Source organism: Chelmon rostratus, chromosome 5, assembly GCF_017976325.1.
Source record: "Chelmon rostratus isolate fCheRos1 chromosome 5, fCheRos1.pri, whole genome shotgun sequence".
Classification (NCBI taxonomy): Eukaryota; Metazoa; Chordata; class Actinopteri; order Chaetodontiformes; family Chaetodontidae; genus Chelmon; species Chelmon rostratus.
Genome location: NC_055662.1, coordinates 17,596,857 through 17,610,858, shown reverse-complemented (window position 1 = coordinate 17,610,858; position 14,002 = coordinate 17,596,857). Strand labels below are relative to the sequence as shown.

The 14,002-nt window shown below is 44.8% G+C and overlaps 1 protein-coding gene across 2 annotated transcripts in view; it reads right to left on the bottom strand.

Annotated features, from left to right (window-relative positions):
* Positions 1-328: 328 nt before the first annotated feature.
* ptch1 (patched 1) overlaps positions 329-14,002 on the bottom strand; it is a 51,181-nt gene continuing 37,507 nt past the window's right edge. For both annotated transcript variants that reach the window (XM_041936639.1, XM_041936637.1), the window contains exons 17-24: positions 12,680-12,863; positions 10,587-10,867; positions 8,652-8,789; positions 8,303-8,445; positions 4,303-4,402; positions 3,768-4,124; positions 3,134-3,680; positions 329-3,031 (exon numbers count right to left, since the gene is read on the bottom strand). In XM_041936639.1, the coding sequence (XP_041792573.1) occupies positions 3,135-3,680; positions 3,768-4,124; positions 4,303-4,402; positions 8,303-8,445; positions 8,652-8,789; positions 10,587-10,867; positions 12,680-12,863 (1,749 nt within the window). In that variant the 3' untranslated portion in view covers positions 329-3,031; position 3,134. The remainder of the gene's footprint in view (positions 3,032-3,133; positions 3,681-3,767; positions 4,125-4,302; positions 4,403-8,302; positions 8,446-8,651; positions 8,790-10,586; positions 10,868-12,679; positions 12,864-14,002) is intronic.

The window sequence follows — 14,002 nt, the reverse complement described above, 5'->3', positions numbered from 1 at the left end:
GCAGGGGTGGAGCTGGGTGGGCTGTTGGGGAGGGCTGCAGGGTTTTGGACCAGATGTCAGACTTTTACACTGCAGGACACGATGGAGGAAGGGAAAGGAGGTGGGAGGAGAGAGGTCATGTTTACCTGTAGCGATGCTTAATAGGGAATACTATTTTGACTTGCACGGAGGTGATGTTTGTAGTGCCTGGCTGTCACTAAAGCAGCGTGAAAGACGTATTCATTAAAGAGAGTTAGAGAAGGTTTGTATTTGTGCAATAGTATATATGAAATTAAAGCACTGCTACTGAGAGAAAAAAAAATCAACTCACAGTCAGATGTTTTTTAAGTTTCCATTTATTAAAGTTATGAACAAAGAGACAAATAAGTTATAATATTTTTATTTGTTAGAATTCTATCAGTGTTTGAACATTAATATTTAGAGAGCTAGTACAATTTTCTACTTTCATGGCTAGCCTTTGACAAACCCATAGAAACAGCTGTCTCTCTCCAAGGATCGGAACATAATACTGAAGGGGAGGTGTCGATGTTGTCTCACAAGACAGTTAGCAGTGAAAGTGTGCACCTTAAGTTTTTTTCTGTTATGGTATATCATTACATATAAACTCTTTAAAAATATACTTCTGTCAAATACCTTGACAACTACTATGTACACTACAAAAATAAATTTTCATATAAATAAATTATATGGCATACATTTATCTTTGTAACTGAAAACAGCATACATCCATGCCAACCGAGACCAAAATGGCAGTCTGGAAGAACCACTGATTTTTTTTTCCTTTTAAAATCCTCTAAGAGCTATGATGAGACCTGTAGTGTAAAATGTTATATACTCTTTTTTTCCTATTTAACATTAGTAAGCACTTTATACAGATCAAACTCCATTAATGTAAAAACATTAAACTGTAATAGTGTTTTTTTCAATAGACATAAAAATCCCTGCATTTGTTATCCACTGGCATCACAACAATAAGGAAAGAAAATAACAACATATTTTATATTACAAAAATATAAATATCGCAATTGAACGTTGAAAACAAAAAACAAACAAACAACATTTAAAAATGAATAAAATAGTTGCCAGCTATGATTCTCTCCGCTACTGCCAATGTGACATTGGGAGAAAACACAACAAAAAAACAAACAGAACGACCTATTTCATGCAAGCAGCTGACATAACGTGGTGGACAGAAGGAGGAAAACTGCAAAGACTTCTGGGAAGAGCTACACGTGTTCAACAGGAAGTGAGAGTGTAAAAGTGGAGGAAAGCTGAGGAGTGGAAGGGGGTGAGTGATGGGGTCAAAGTGGCCTGGAACTGGGGAGGGGGGGTTACAGGTATGCGTGCTGACATACACACACGTGCAGATATAAACTGGCCATTGCTGGTAGACAGGGGGACTGGCAATGTAAACTCTGACCGCTGAAGCTCTGGGTTGTGCCATTTGGCATTGGAGGGGAGCTTCCAATTAGTGTCATGGCATTATGTTATGGTATTTTATTAGCTGAGGTCAGTGGGGATGGCTGAGTCCAAACTGGGACCAGTTGGTTTTACTGTCACTAAAGGAGAGCTGAGGATGGTCTACCACACACACATACATGTTTATACACATAAATACATTGAGACACACAGAGAGCACATTGTCAGGCAATATAGGGCTTAGCCCTTCGCAGGCTGTGTGGGATAGCTTATTGGTTGGACAGAAATAAAGAGCTACTTGAGGCGAGATATTCCTGTGAATGAAGTTTAAATGCAGTCAAGTGCCATGTTTAATCGGGTCGTACAGTATACAGTCTGAGCTTTTAGCTTATCCACTCGACACAGACACTTAGGGTACAGCGCCCCCACGTTGACCCTGTTCCAGAATCAGTAATATGAATGTCCCTGTAATGGCAGAGTTTCTGAGGTGGGTTTACTGCTCGTATGTCAGTATACAAGACAGAACCTGTTTTGAGCCTGCTAGGGTTAAACAATACATAACCTCTTACAGTAAAATACGACCGGAGAGCAGCCTAACAGACAGTGATACAAAGCTGAGAGCAGAAACAGGTTCCGATGCAGAGGCAATAACTAAAAGAACAAAACAACAACAACAAAAAAAACAGCTTTTAAAATTTTCTTCATATCTGCTCATCTTAAATAGCACGCATAGCGTGTCAAGTTAAACAGTAATTGTTTCATAACTACCACAGGTTTGTGATAAAAAATTAATAGTTTAACATGCGTACCTTTATACAATAATAAACACACACACTTAGATGCACACACACACATATATACCATAGCCCTGTTTGATCATTCTAACAGTTTCCCTCATGTTTTAAATGAGTGTAAATGTTAGTCCATTCTGAGGATGTATCTGATGTATTAGCCGAGAAAATAATGGGGCTGTTTCACATCATACAGCCCTGCACACAACTATTACACACACATGCACACACATATATGTAGACAGATCACTTCTTTTGTTTAAAGATACATTTGCATAGAGTTATAAAATGTATATTATTTTAAAAAATATTTTGAGCAGCAACAGTGAATGCTGACAGGTAATTTTGTCTAGATGAAGCTTCCTAATGGCACAGATCCACAGATGAGTCAACAGTAATCAGAGATCTATCTCTCTCTCATACACACGCAAACATTCACTCACACACATGCATGCACGCACGCACGTGCACACACACATACACCCACGCGCAGACACACTCACGCAGACATACACCATATAGAATGGCAGCCCCAGTCTGTTAACATGAGGAGTTGTACAGCTCCTAAAATTATAGCTACTTTTTGTTCATATTTACATATGTATACATCTTTTAAATATCGATAGAATTATCTAAGACAATAGTCCACTGGGTTACAGTAAGAATGAGCACCATGACGGCAACACTGGCGTGTTTCTCGCTGCTAAGGGCCGGGGTTGAGCCGGGCTGGGCTATGCTGGGCTGGGCTGCACCAGGCCGGGTCAGCTGCTTAGTAATACAGAGGAGTCCATCTTTGGCCGTTGTACTTCTGTTCTCCACAACTGGAAATAAAAAGAGATTGTAGTGTCAGTACTGATGAAACAGACCTTCCTAAAAGGACAAATTTAATACATATGGATCTACTGAAGTGGCTGAAGGCTCACCTCAGCTTGCCCGTCTGCCACTGTTGCTCTCAGCTGCCTCAAACTCCAAATCTTGAAGCTCCATGGCCTCCACCTTGACTCCTCTGGTCCCTGTCTGGGTGTCCAGTGGCACGTGTGGGTCCTGGAAGGCAGGCTCCGGCTCCTCTGGCCCTGATGGGCAGTAACTGTCTGTTGCAGTGTATCCTGGATAAGAGGAAGTGGGGGGGCTCTGATTGGACAAGGGGGCCGGGTGGACGGCGACAGTGACGGAGGCTGACGCTGTTACTGTGGTGATGGGTTGGCAATACGGGGTGGGGTTGGGATGGTGGTGCGGGAGGTGGTGATTAGGCTGTGGGTTGTGGGAAGAGCGGGCTCTGTGGCCTGCTGAGTGTTCTCTATGGCCGTGTGAGCCGTAATGGCCCCCAGCCTCAGTAGCAGTTTCAAAAGCGTCCATGCGCGGGCGGGCTGGGGGCGGGACCTGCCAGTGCAGCTGGGTCTTGGGGTCCCTGCTGTGACGCTGAGTAGCCCTGGGCTGGGGCCCAGAATCACAACCCTGAGAGGACACAGACTGTAGAGCAAGACAATAAGATATTTATATTAATAAATGAGAAATGAGAGACTCATACATGCAACACAATGGGGGACATTTTCTTACCGAAGACATAGTATAGGTCGGAGGGTCAGGCTGTCTGGCTGAGCGCCTATGCCCTGATCCTGCTCTCCTTTCCTCCTCCGTCCTGGCTGCTCTGCCCCTGCTGGTCTGGAGGTGGTACTGCTGCTCCTCAGCTCGAGTTTGCCCTCTGTGCGAGGGCAGGTTGTAGTTCTGCAGCTCCTGGCTGATACCGGACACTGTGGTGTTCGAGCTGTACTCCGAGTCCGACGAGTCTGAAGCTGCACCAGAGGTGGTGGTGGCTGCAGCCGTGTGGTGAGGACGGACTGAGAAGTGGACTACATTAGGAGGGGCTTCCGGGGACGGGGTGGGTAACCGGCTACGACCATCGACGGGAGACACCTGAGAGGTTAAAAGGAAGAAGGTGAGGAGGCAGCAGTGAGCGACTCGTATTCCACTGCTTCCAGGAACAAAATAAACAGAAGAAACTTTGTAAGACGAGCTGAAAAAAAACAAAATTACCCCTTTTTCTAGTCAACTTAGATTCCATTTTCTTGCAGTTGTATTTTGTTGATCTTACCTCTGGATAGGGCCCAAAGTATGACAGTAATACTGGAAGAAGGACCAATCCATTGAGTACCCCGAGAACTGTGAGGATGGCCAACACTGCAAAGAAATACCTGCAACACACCACAAGCGCACAGAGCACACAAAAGCAGTTGAAAATAAGGAACAAAGTTTAATCTCAGGAATAATTTCACTGAACGCAACGTGTAACACACTGCATGCAAAACATACATTCTCTCGCTTCCTGTGATACAACATAAAGACATTTAGTGATAAATAAAATATATCAGATATTGAAAAAAAAAAAAAAAGGTAAAATTTCAGCACTGGATAAAAAAAAAAAAGCAACCTAAAAAAAAAGCTGCTCAGACCAACACAGACAAGAAGAGCAACAGAGCAGGCGAAAAAACAAAGAAAATACCTGCGCAAACCACAGAGGTTTAGACGTGGGGAGACATGTGCAAAATCAACCATTACACATGCCCGAAATAATACTCCCACAAAGACGCTCGGCCACTCCCCAAACACACACATACTGTATATAAACCCCCCACAGACGGGCAGGCATGCACTGTGGTTCTGAGGAGCAAAACAGAAAGGTACCTTGTGTGTTTCTAAGTCCTGCCAAAGAGGGTTAGTCTTAAAGAAGCCGCAGAGAGGAAAGAAAGGGGAAGCATAATTAGCCAGAGCTGGTTAATTCAAAGGCACGGGAGGAAAGAAAAAAAAAAGAGAGGTGGGGGGGGGGCTATTGGGGGCGAGGGTACTCTCTCTTGGGTGTGTGGTGTATAAGCAAACATGGAGAAAACAAAGCAGTGAGGAATGTGAATGGAGGGGGGAAGGGGTAAGGGGGGGAGGAGAGGAGAGGCGAGTGAGGGGAACGTTGGGGGGGGGCACAAGAGGACAGGGGCCTCTCTCCTCTCCGGCTCTAAAAAAGAGAGAGGGAGAGGCAAACAAATGAAGTGAAGGGTATAGAATTTAAACAATTTAGTCTAGGAAGAAGAGAAGGGGACCCTCAGAGCGCCACCCCTCCCTGCTCTCTCTCTCTCTCCCTCTTTTATTTCTTTCTCTCTCTTCTCTGCCTCACTTCTCTCTCCCTTCTTTCCAGCTAAGCCCCTGTGAAATTCCCGGCCACTCCACAATCCTCTCCGTCTAATTAAATCTCCAATGTATCAGGTAAGACCCCCCAATCTCCACTCTAAATCCCCCTCTCTCTCTCTCCCTCTCTCTCGCCAATTCAGCCCCCTTCATTAGGAAAGGCTTTCTTCCTCACTTGGTTCCCCAGTGGAAGCTCTCAGGTTATCAAGGACACATTGATGAACCACAAACTCCTTCTCCTGACTCTTGACTTTGTGTGTGTGTGTGTGTGTGTGTGCATGTGTGTGTGTGCGTGTGTTTTCAAGTGTGGGCGAGGTGTAGATGCGCTGATACGCTACACAGCTGGGCTTCAAACTAAGCGCACGTTCATAACTAATCTGTGAGCGTGTTTATATCAATATGTGTGTGTGCAAGGAGGCAGGCATTGTGCAGAAGAACCACAAGTGAGTAGAGCTGGTTCTCATCTTGCCAGCATGGGTGGCCTCACCTCCATGATACTGGTACACTGTGTTGGACCATGGAACCAGATGGAAACTTGCTAAATATGCAAAATGCCCCCATGACAATTTGGGAGTGCTGGTATGGACACGCACTTCTGCTGCTCCAAATTAAACTAGGCCATGTCAGTTATATTCCAAAATGTCATAAATCCAGTTTAGGGAAAAAAAGGCCCTAAATGCATCATTAAATAAAGCTGATAAGCTCTGGTCTGTAGAGGTTTATATGAGCCTTGATATATTGCATGTTGCCTCCCATTCTCACATGCAGGTTCATACCACAGGCCTCATGTCTCTCATTTTCTCGCTTCAATTTACTCTCAGGGGCTGACAGAGAAGCCGAGGCAGAGTCAGAAAAAACCAGAGGAGAGCGAGATCGAGCCTGCAGATAGATGAAGTAACTTGCAAGCAGCTAGAGTGATTTTCCTTTCAGGTAAATGAGGAAGGATGATTGATATGTATCACCTTGATTTATTATTTCTTTACATTAACATGTGCTGACCCTTCAAAGCCGCTGAAGAACAGTGACAAAAGCACCTGATCAGCACTGTAGGTGTACTGAGCACCTGTCAGGGAGGAAACACTGGTAATCAATAGAAACCTATTAGGATTATATGTTTGACCTGAATCATGGCTGATATATAAAAACATGCCAAATTAATTTCTAAATTGGAGCCCTTTGTAGTAAATGAGCACTGAAAGCAGGTATGGTTTGACCTTTACCAGAGAGCAGTTCAATACACACACACACACACACACACACACACACACACACACACACACACACACACACACACACACACTCATCATACATCCACTACACAGTATTTAAAGCCCATCCACCCACCCTCCACTTACTTGTATTAGATTATCAGAACTGTTTCTGTAAGTGGAACTGAAATAACTGTGTCATCACTACCTACGGTTACCATTTCCATACACACCAGGAGGGGTAAACGCCACGTCACCTTTGCACCCACATATATGCACGCACATCTACACATGCACGTGTGCGACCAACATACCAGGCTGAGTGCCCCGCCGGGCTGTTTAGAGTGAAAACATTCACAGGGCTGACGGGGGAAACTCAGGGAAACATTTCTTTCGGCGCAAGCAGAAAAATACGAGCCGGGCCTGTTGTTATTGCACCGTCTTGGGCCGCAGCTTTGTTTGCTCAGACAACAGCAGAACCTTTAAATGGAGGCCCGGGACTGAGCCAGAAACCAGAGCCACACCACTGGAGGTGAAGAGAGAAGGTCTATAGGCCTCCCTGTGTTTGTGTGTGTATGTGCGTCTGTTTGTATGTGTCTCTCTGAGTGTGTATCTGTGTGTGCTCTCACTGGCAGGCACGCCATCATTGACCCCCATGATTACAAGGTCGGGGAGCGGGTTGGTGTGTGCGATTGTGTGGGTGTGCATGCATGAGCGCGGGTCTGTGCACATGACAGAGTTTGTGTGCTTGCTGATCACATGGACTTGAGTGTTCCCTTTTTTTTTTTTTTTTTAAAGGAGCGGGTCAAGCAAATTATACAGCTACCTCAGCTACTTTAAGTTATTCACTGAGCTCACTGGAAACTGCTCATAATGCTCGAGAATGCACAGAATCATTCATTTTCCTCCCCTCGTGTGGCGGCCGGTCGCTACCTTTCTGTCAGATACTTACAAGAGTGCGCACACACAAAAGAAGCCTCCGACGCTGAGCCCCCACAGTGTGTCTGCTTTAATTTCCACTTCTCCTGTCTTTCCACAAGTGCCCTCTAGCCCCCCACCCCGTGACTCCTTCCCATGCTTATAAATGTCTAGCGAGGGCAATTAAACTAGCTGAGGGAGATTACAAAAGCCAGAAGACTTTCCTGCTCTCTCTCTCCCCCTCTCTCTCTTTCACTTTCTTTCCCTCTGCCTCTCCATCTACTCCCTCGCACACCCCTTCTCCTCCTCCTCCTTGTTCCCCTGACCTTCAACTCTCCATCCTTCCCCTGGTTTCCCCTAAAATGTCAAGCATGAGAGACACAAAGGGGGAGAAGAGGAGGATGAAAGGAAAGACGCAAGGGGAGAGCAGGGCGGAGAGAGACAAAGGCCTCGTTTATGACATTTCTTGAAGAGCAAGCCCCCAGAAATTGACAACAACAAAAAAAAATCAGGTATGTGGCTAGTAGCTGGAAAAGGGATGAGGTTTACAGAGAGGGAGTACGAAAAGGGTGATGAGGGTGGAAGATGAGAAAGAGATTGAGGGAGGGAACTGAGGAAGAAAGTGATGAGCCTTCATGCATGATTGGTGTCTCAAGTAGATTCCTGTGTGACATACAGGTTGAGGCATGGTCTCAACGGTCTACTGACGCCACACAGACGTCCTGTGTGCTTGTATAATTCCGCTAAATGAATGTGGCTTTTTTAAAAATAAGGTCTGATTCTTGTACTCACCTGACGATAAAGTCAAACTCAGAGCCAGCTAGCATTAGGACACCTAATAAGGTGGAAAAGGCTCCATCGAGCACCGGAGCAAACATGTGCTCCAACGCCAGCACTGCCCGCTTGTGACGATCCCCTATGGCTGTCAGGAAGGCCTACAACACACACACACACACACACACACACACACACACACACACACACACACACACACACACACACACACACACACACACACACACAAAAAAACATAACGTATGCGTTGTTCTCGAGGGGATCACTGATTCCTGGGAGCATCAGACGTCAGCCATACACTGAGCCTGATTCTTTTATTTATTTATTTCAGTATATGTTTGCCTACCAGGGCCACGTGGACGGTGAACTCCACTCCGATGCCCACAGAGGCGATGAGAATGACCACAGGAACGGCACTCAGCTTGATTCCCATCAGACCCATGAAGCCAAACAGCTCCACAGTCATGAGAGAAAGCACCAACACCTGAAGGGGAAAAGGAAGGGCTTCTGTTAGAAAGGAAGGTGCTTCAGACATCTATATACTGGGAGAGTAGTCAGGAGAGTGTCATTAATTGTCTCATGGTTGTAATTTGTGCCATGTTTAAGGTAAACTCTCTATTTTGGAGAAAATAAATGGTTTCTGGTGTTTTTTTCTGCAGGAAAACACAAATGTCTTTTTCTCCTATGTGTTGAATATGATAATAAGACGTTCTATCCAATTTGGTAAATTGGTAAATTTGGTAGATCAAATGGCAGATAGATTTCAGTATCTCTATCTTAAAGATGTGTTAAGTAGCAACCATAAATGTGGGTGAAATTTATGTGTGTTGCTGTGTGTGTGTGTGTGTGTGTGTGTGTGTAGGCTTCAGTGCAGAGCGGGACAGGAGCTGGGAGTAAATGCCATTATCAGCTAACAGGTGTCAAGTTACATGGGGCCCAAGTCCTTTGAAGAGTGGGCAGGGGAGGGAGCTGTGTATGTAGCTAAGTATGTGGGTGCGTATACAATGAGCGAGCATAGAGTGTGTGCGTGTGGGAAAGTGCATGCCTGTTTACTCTTTACACTCAAGTGCATCTTGGATGATCTGATCACAAGTGGACAGATGTGTTGAGAAGACATATGTTCATATTGTCAGGGAATTAAACCTGCATAAGATCTTAGCAGACTTTATATTTCTAGATATCCTGTGACAGTCAACTCAGGGTTGTCCGAAGATAAAGCAAAATACCAATTAAGAACATGGGCAGGAAGCAAGATGCAGATGCAGCATCTGTACAAATCCAAACACAGGACACAGGGTTTAACAACAGGCCTCAGACTGTGTGATTAAGATGGATTTCAGAGCAAATAGCTGAGCGGGTCTGAAAGGGCTTATGGTTGAGGGTTTGACATTGCAGGGCTGGCGGTGGTCTGGCTCTGGACAGAGCAAATGGTTAAACTTGACGCCTCTCCATAACTCGTCTTTTGATCTTGCTAGTAAAGCCTGAAGGATGACCATGAAGTCCCCTCCTCCCCTGTTTAAGGGCTCGGGTGGCCTGGCCACTGCCTGTCGTAAAATACAACCCACCAGAGAGAAAAACCAGAGCGCTCTGTGTATGTGTTTCTGTGTGAATTATGTACGTGCGTGTTTACACGACCATACTGTATGTGCGCAAGTGTACGCATAGCTGCGTGTGTGCTTGAAGCGTGTGTCTGTGTGCTTGCCTACACATGTGAATGCGAGTATCCTTGGAAACCGCTCTTGTGAGAGGACGGGGGGAGGAGGAGTGTGGAGGATGGAAATAAAATCAAACTTTTTATAGGATTAGAGTGGGAGAAAGTTGCCTGAGCAACTTTGTGTCCTCTTCCCATTTATTTCAGTGTTGGTGTCTGGGAGTGTTGGGCTAGACTAAACAGACTGGCTCTAACAAAACAGCACAAGATAAACACTGGTGACTGGGGCTACAATAACACACAGCAACCCCTTCTCCTTTTCAACTCTCTCCTCTCTGAGATGCCTTCAGGACCACACATAAAAACCAGGAAATAAAGGGAGGAGAGCAGGAAAAGGGATTTTTTACTAACTGAAAGTTGAGGTTTGCGCCTCTCTGTGTTAAGGAGTGGGCTAGTGTGGAACATAATCCTTTAACTTAAGTAGGTAAGAGCGAGCAGGTACATGTGTATCTCTCTCAACAATCACCTGACAATACATCTGCTGCAGTTTATGGATATATGTCTGTTTCTTTGGCCATTATCTACCACACATGTACAGTATTGCATCTATTGTCTATTCATAACACTCACTATGATGCCGGCGGTCCAAGGGTTGAGAAGGAAGAGGGCACAGACCAGAAAGGTGCAGGCGAGCACGACACTGATGGACAGCAGGAGCCAGTGGCGCAGACTAACATACTGTTCCCAGAACAGGAAAGGGTAGCCGTTGGGGTAGGAGGGTAGGCCTTGTCGGCTGTAGTTGCTGCAGATAGCCCGCACGCTCTCGATGGCCTCCACAAACTGTGGCGTCTCCCGGAGCCCGTTGAGGTAGAAGGGGAACTGTGCGTATTCGATGGGCTCAGCAGCAGGGACTGGATGGAGAGACAATGAGAGGAAGGTCAGTTTGTTGGAGGCATAAAAAGGGCAGAACTTGATCTTTCTTCAGCTGTAACCACCACATCATTTTTATTAGACCCCATTCAGCAATTGATGATGATTTTGTTCTCTGCGGCCTTAGAAGCCACACGTCCCTGCAAGATGATGAAATTTCAATTCAGAGAAACAGATTACTGTGGAACATTAAAGAAATAATCAGATAAATCAGCAGTGGCAACGATGACATCTGCAGATGATATTTGTCTATTCTGATTAACTAGCATTACGTTCTGATCATTTAGTGTATCTGCAGAAATCATTTTAGGCTCTTCAGCCAAACCGCCAATATCAAGGCTTTCCCTCCCTAATCCAGCCTTGTTCCAAGAGTAGCTACATCTGTGGGCGAGTGTGCGTGTGTGTGCATGTGTGAGTTTTGGGGGGGGGGGGGTATAGCAGCATGAAACAGAGCTCCATTGACTCAAACCCAGCCAGTCTGTGGCCCAGCCTGGCTAATGAGGGCCTATCAGTTCCAGACACAGCAGAGTGTCAGAGCTAACGTTGATTCACGGTAATTACAATGTCAGAATCACCGCCATTACCACACCCTAAAGTTAGCACTGCCACATAAAGCATAATATAGATGCATAAACACGCATTACCTGCCTGTCACTCTGCTATGAAGTCATATTTGGTGCTTACAAAACAGTGCATTCATTCAGATTTTTGCTTGCAGTGTAATTTACAACACACTGCTGTATATGGACGATCAAAGGATTTACTCTGCAACTCCACATCTATCTATCTGACTATCATTTTTCACAAAAAAACAAGTTTTTGGACAGTCTGGTGTTGGTGTGAGTGTGTATATTCGACAGTGCCTGCAGGGTCAGACAGGAGCACTTGCTAACATGGTTTGGCCCATTATAATCTCAACTATAAATTTCCATTAGGACACGAGCTGGCTTTCAGCCAACACAGATCTGCTCCGGGGGGCTCCCGCACAGCCAAGCACTTCACGCTGCTTATCCAATCATATTCCCCCCTGTAAAGGACTTCCTGCTTGTTATCCAATTGTGTTTCCCACCCAAACCCAGTCTCTCCTTGTTATCCAATCATTTTCCTCCCCCGTGGAGCACTTCCTGACTTGTACCAAATCACAGGCTAGAATAAAACAACAACTTGACTGTACTTTTTTATGTGAGTTACTGTCTGTGTGTGTGGTAGGGAAATGAGAACAGGGTGTGTGTAGTGTTTGGGGTCACTGAGTTTTAATAATGTGCGTGTGTGTATGTGTGTGTGTAATGCTAGGGCCCCATGGTAGCCAGGATTATAGCATTCACCACAGGCACCATTAGAGGAACCACAGTGAGCCGTGTCTTGGTCCTCAGCCTTGCAACCTGAGCTCACACATACACAAATTGCACACATACACACACACCACAGTGGTACAGTAAAGTCTACTACCTCACTTAAAGCTAAGAGGCAGACAAGGAGCAATAACTCAAACCACAAGAGGTAAACACTGCTCACATGTAGCAGCTGCCTTATGGAACCTTAAAAACCAAGTCCAATGAACCCCACAAAAGTCTGGCTTAAAATTTCAGTACACAGTAAATGCAATTTGTTCATCTGTACCATGTTGCAGGCATGAACTGCAACATTTAAAATTAGCTTCATTTGTTGGAGCAAGCAACATTATTATTGAAACTTCCGTCCTTGCGTTGAAGCAAAACTTTATTCCATTACACTATAAAACATCCTGTTTTAAATTCTAGCATATTTTGTGAACTTAGGGCATGCTGACTTACTGCTGAGGCGTGTCTCGGGCATGGAGTCGGTACGGTCGTGGAGCCACTCGGGAGGGTGTGGGCGAATGTTGGCCTGCGAGGCGGCGTACGCCACTGGATCATTGCTGACCCAGGCGGTTAGGTAGATGTAGAAAGCCCCAGGGTTGATGATGCCGTCTGCATCCACAAGCCTCTGACGAGTCAGCTGCAAAACCCAGGAAGGAGTTTAATTAATGACGGTACCATAATTACGAATGTAGATTTCGTTCTGTTGTATTCACTTAAAACACAACTTTCAGACACATAATTGCATGCATTTTAGAGTCCTTCGTATTTAAACTGTCCTAAGTCAAATTTTGAAATTTGAAAAAGGAAAAGTAGCAAATGAAAAAATGTAATGAATGTGAAAAATTAGACGGAGCTTGCATAGGAAACCATATTGCTGCTGCTGTTAAGTACACGAAAAGGTATTGTGGAAGAAGGACATGCTTAACCAAAACATTCTACAGGTGAGCTGACCACAGAAATGCTTATTTATACACATGCATGAGTGCAAGAGAACGGAGCAGCTTTCAAAATACGAGTCAAATATTAGTCCCTCTCTCTTTCCAACCAAAGAAAAATCAACAAGTCAAACACTGGTCGCCTTTCTGAAAATTCCCGTACTTCTCATCACAGCTTCCCAGAATTATCATGCCACATTAAAACATGGAAAATGTTGAATCAGCTTCTCCCTTTACATACAGTAGATATTGGCTGGCCAACCTCAGGCCCAACGTCCTGACCACTCTGAATAAATTTATGAAGGAAGCCTCGCAGCACTTTTCTGTCAAGAAGCAGACTGAAGATGAATGTGTTGCCAAGTCCTCTTAAATCTGGGAAATATACCAATATATTGATATTTGTTGCATGAGGCAACTGCTAATCTTGCATTTTGGTTACTGTCCTGTTGCTTCAAGGCTGCATGAGACTTGTTGAACTTTAATGAGTGACGACATTATTGGTATTTTTTGGCCGTGCTAGCAGCATGCTAGCTCTATGGACAGTAATGTCGATCCGTTGGCATATCAGTAGGTTGGTCCACCACTTTGTTCCACACTAAATATATTTGAACAACTACTGGATGGATTGCCACAAAATTGGCTGACATTCATTGTCCTCAGAGGATGAATCCTAATGACTTTGATGAGCCCTTGACTTTTACTCTACTGCCACTACAAGGTTGATATTTTGTTTTTCTCAACAACTATTGGATGAACTGCTATGAAATCTGGTACAGACATGCATGCCCCCCTAAGGATGAATTGTAATAGCTTAGACAATCCATTAATTTTTCATATTTTG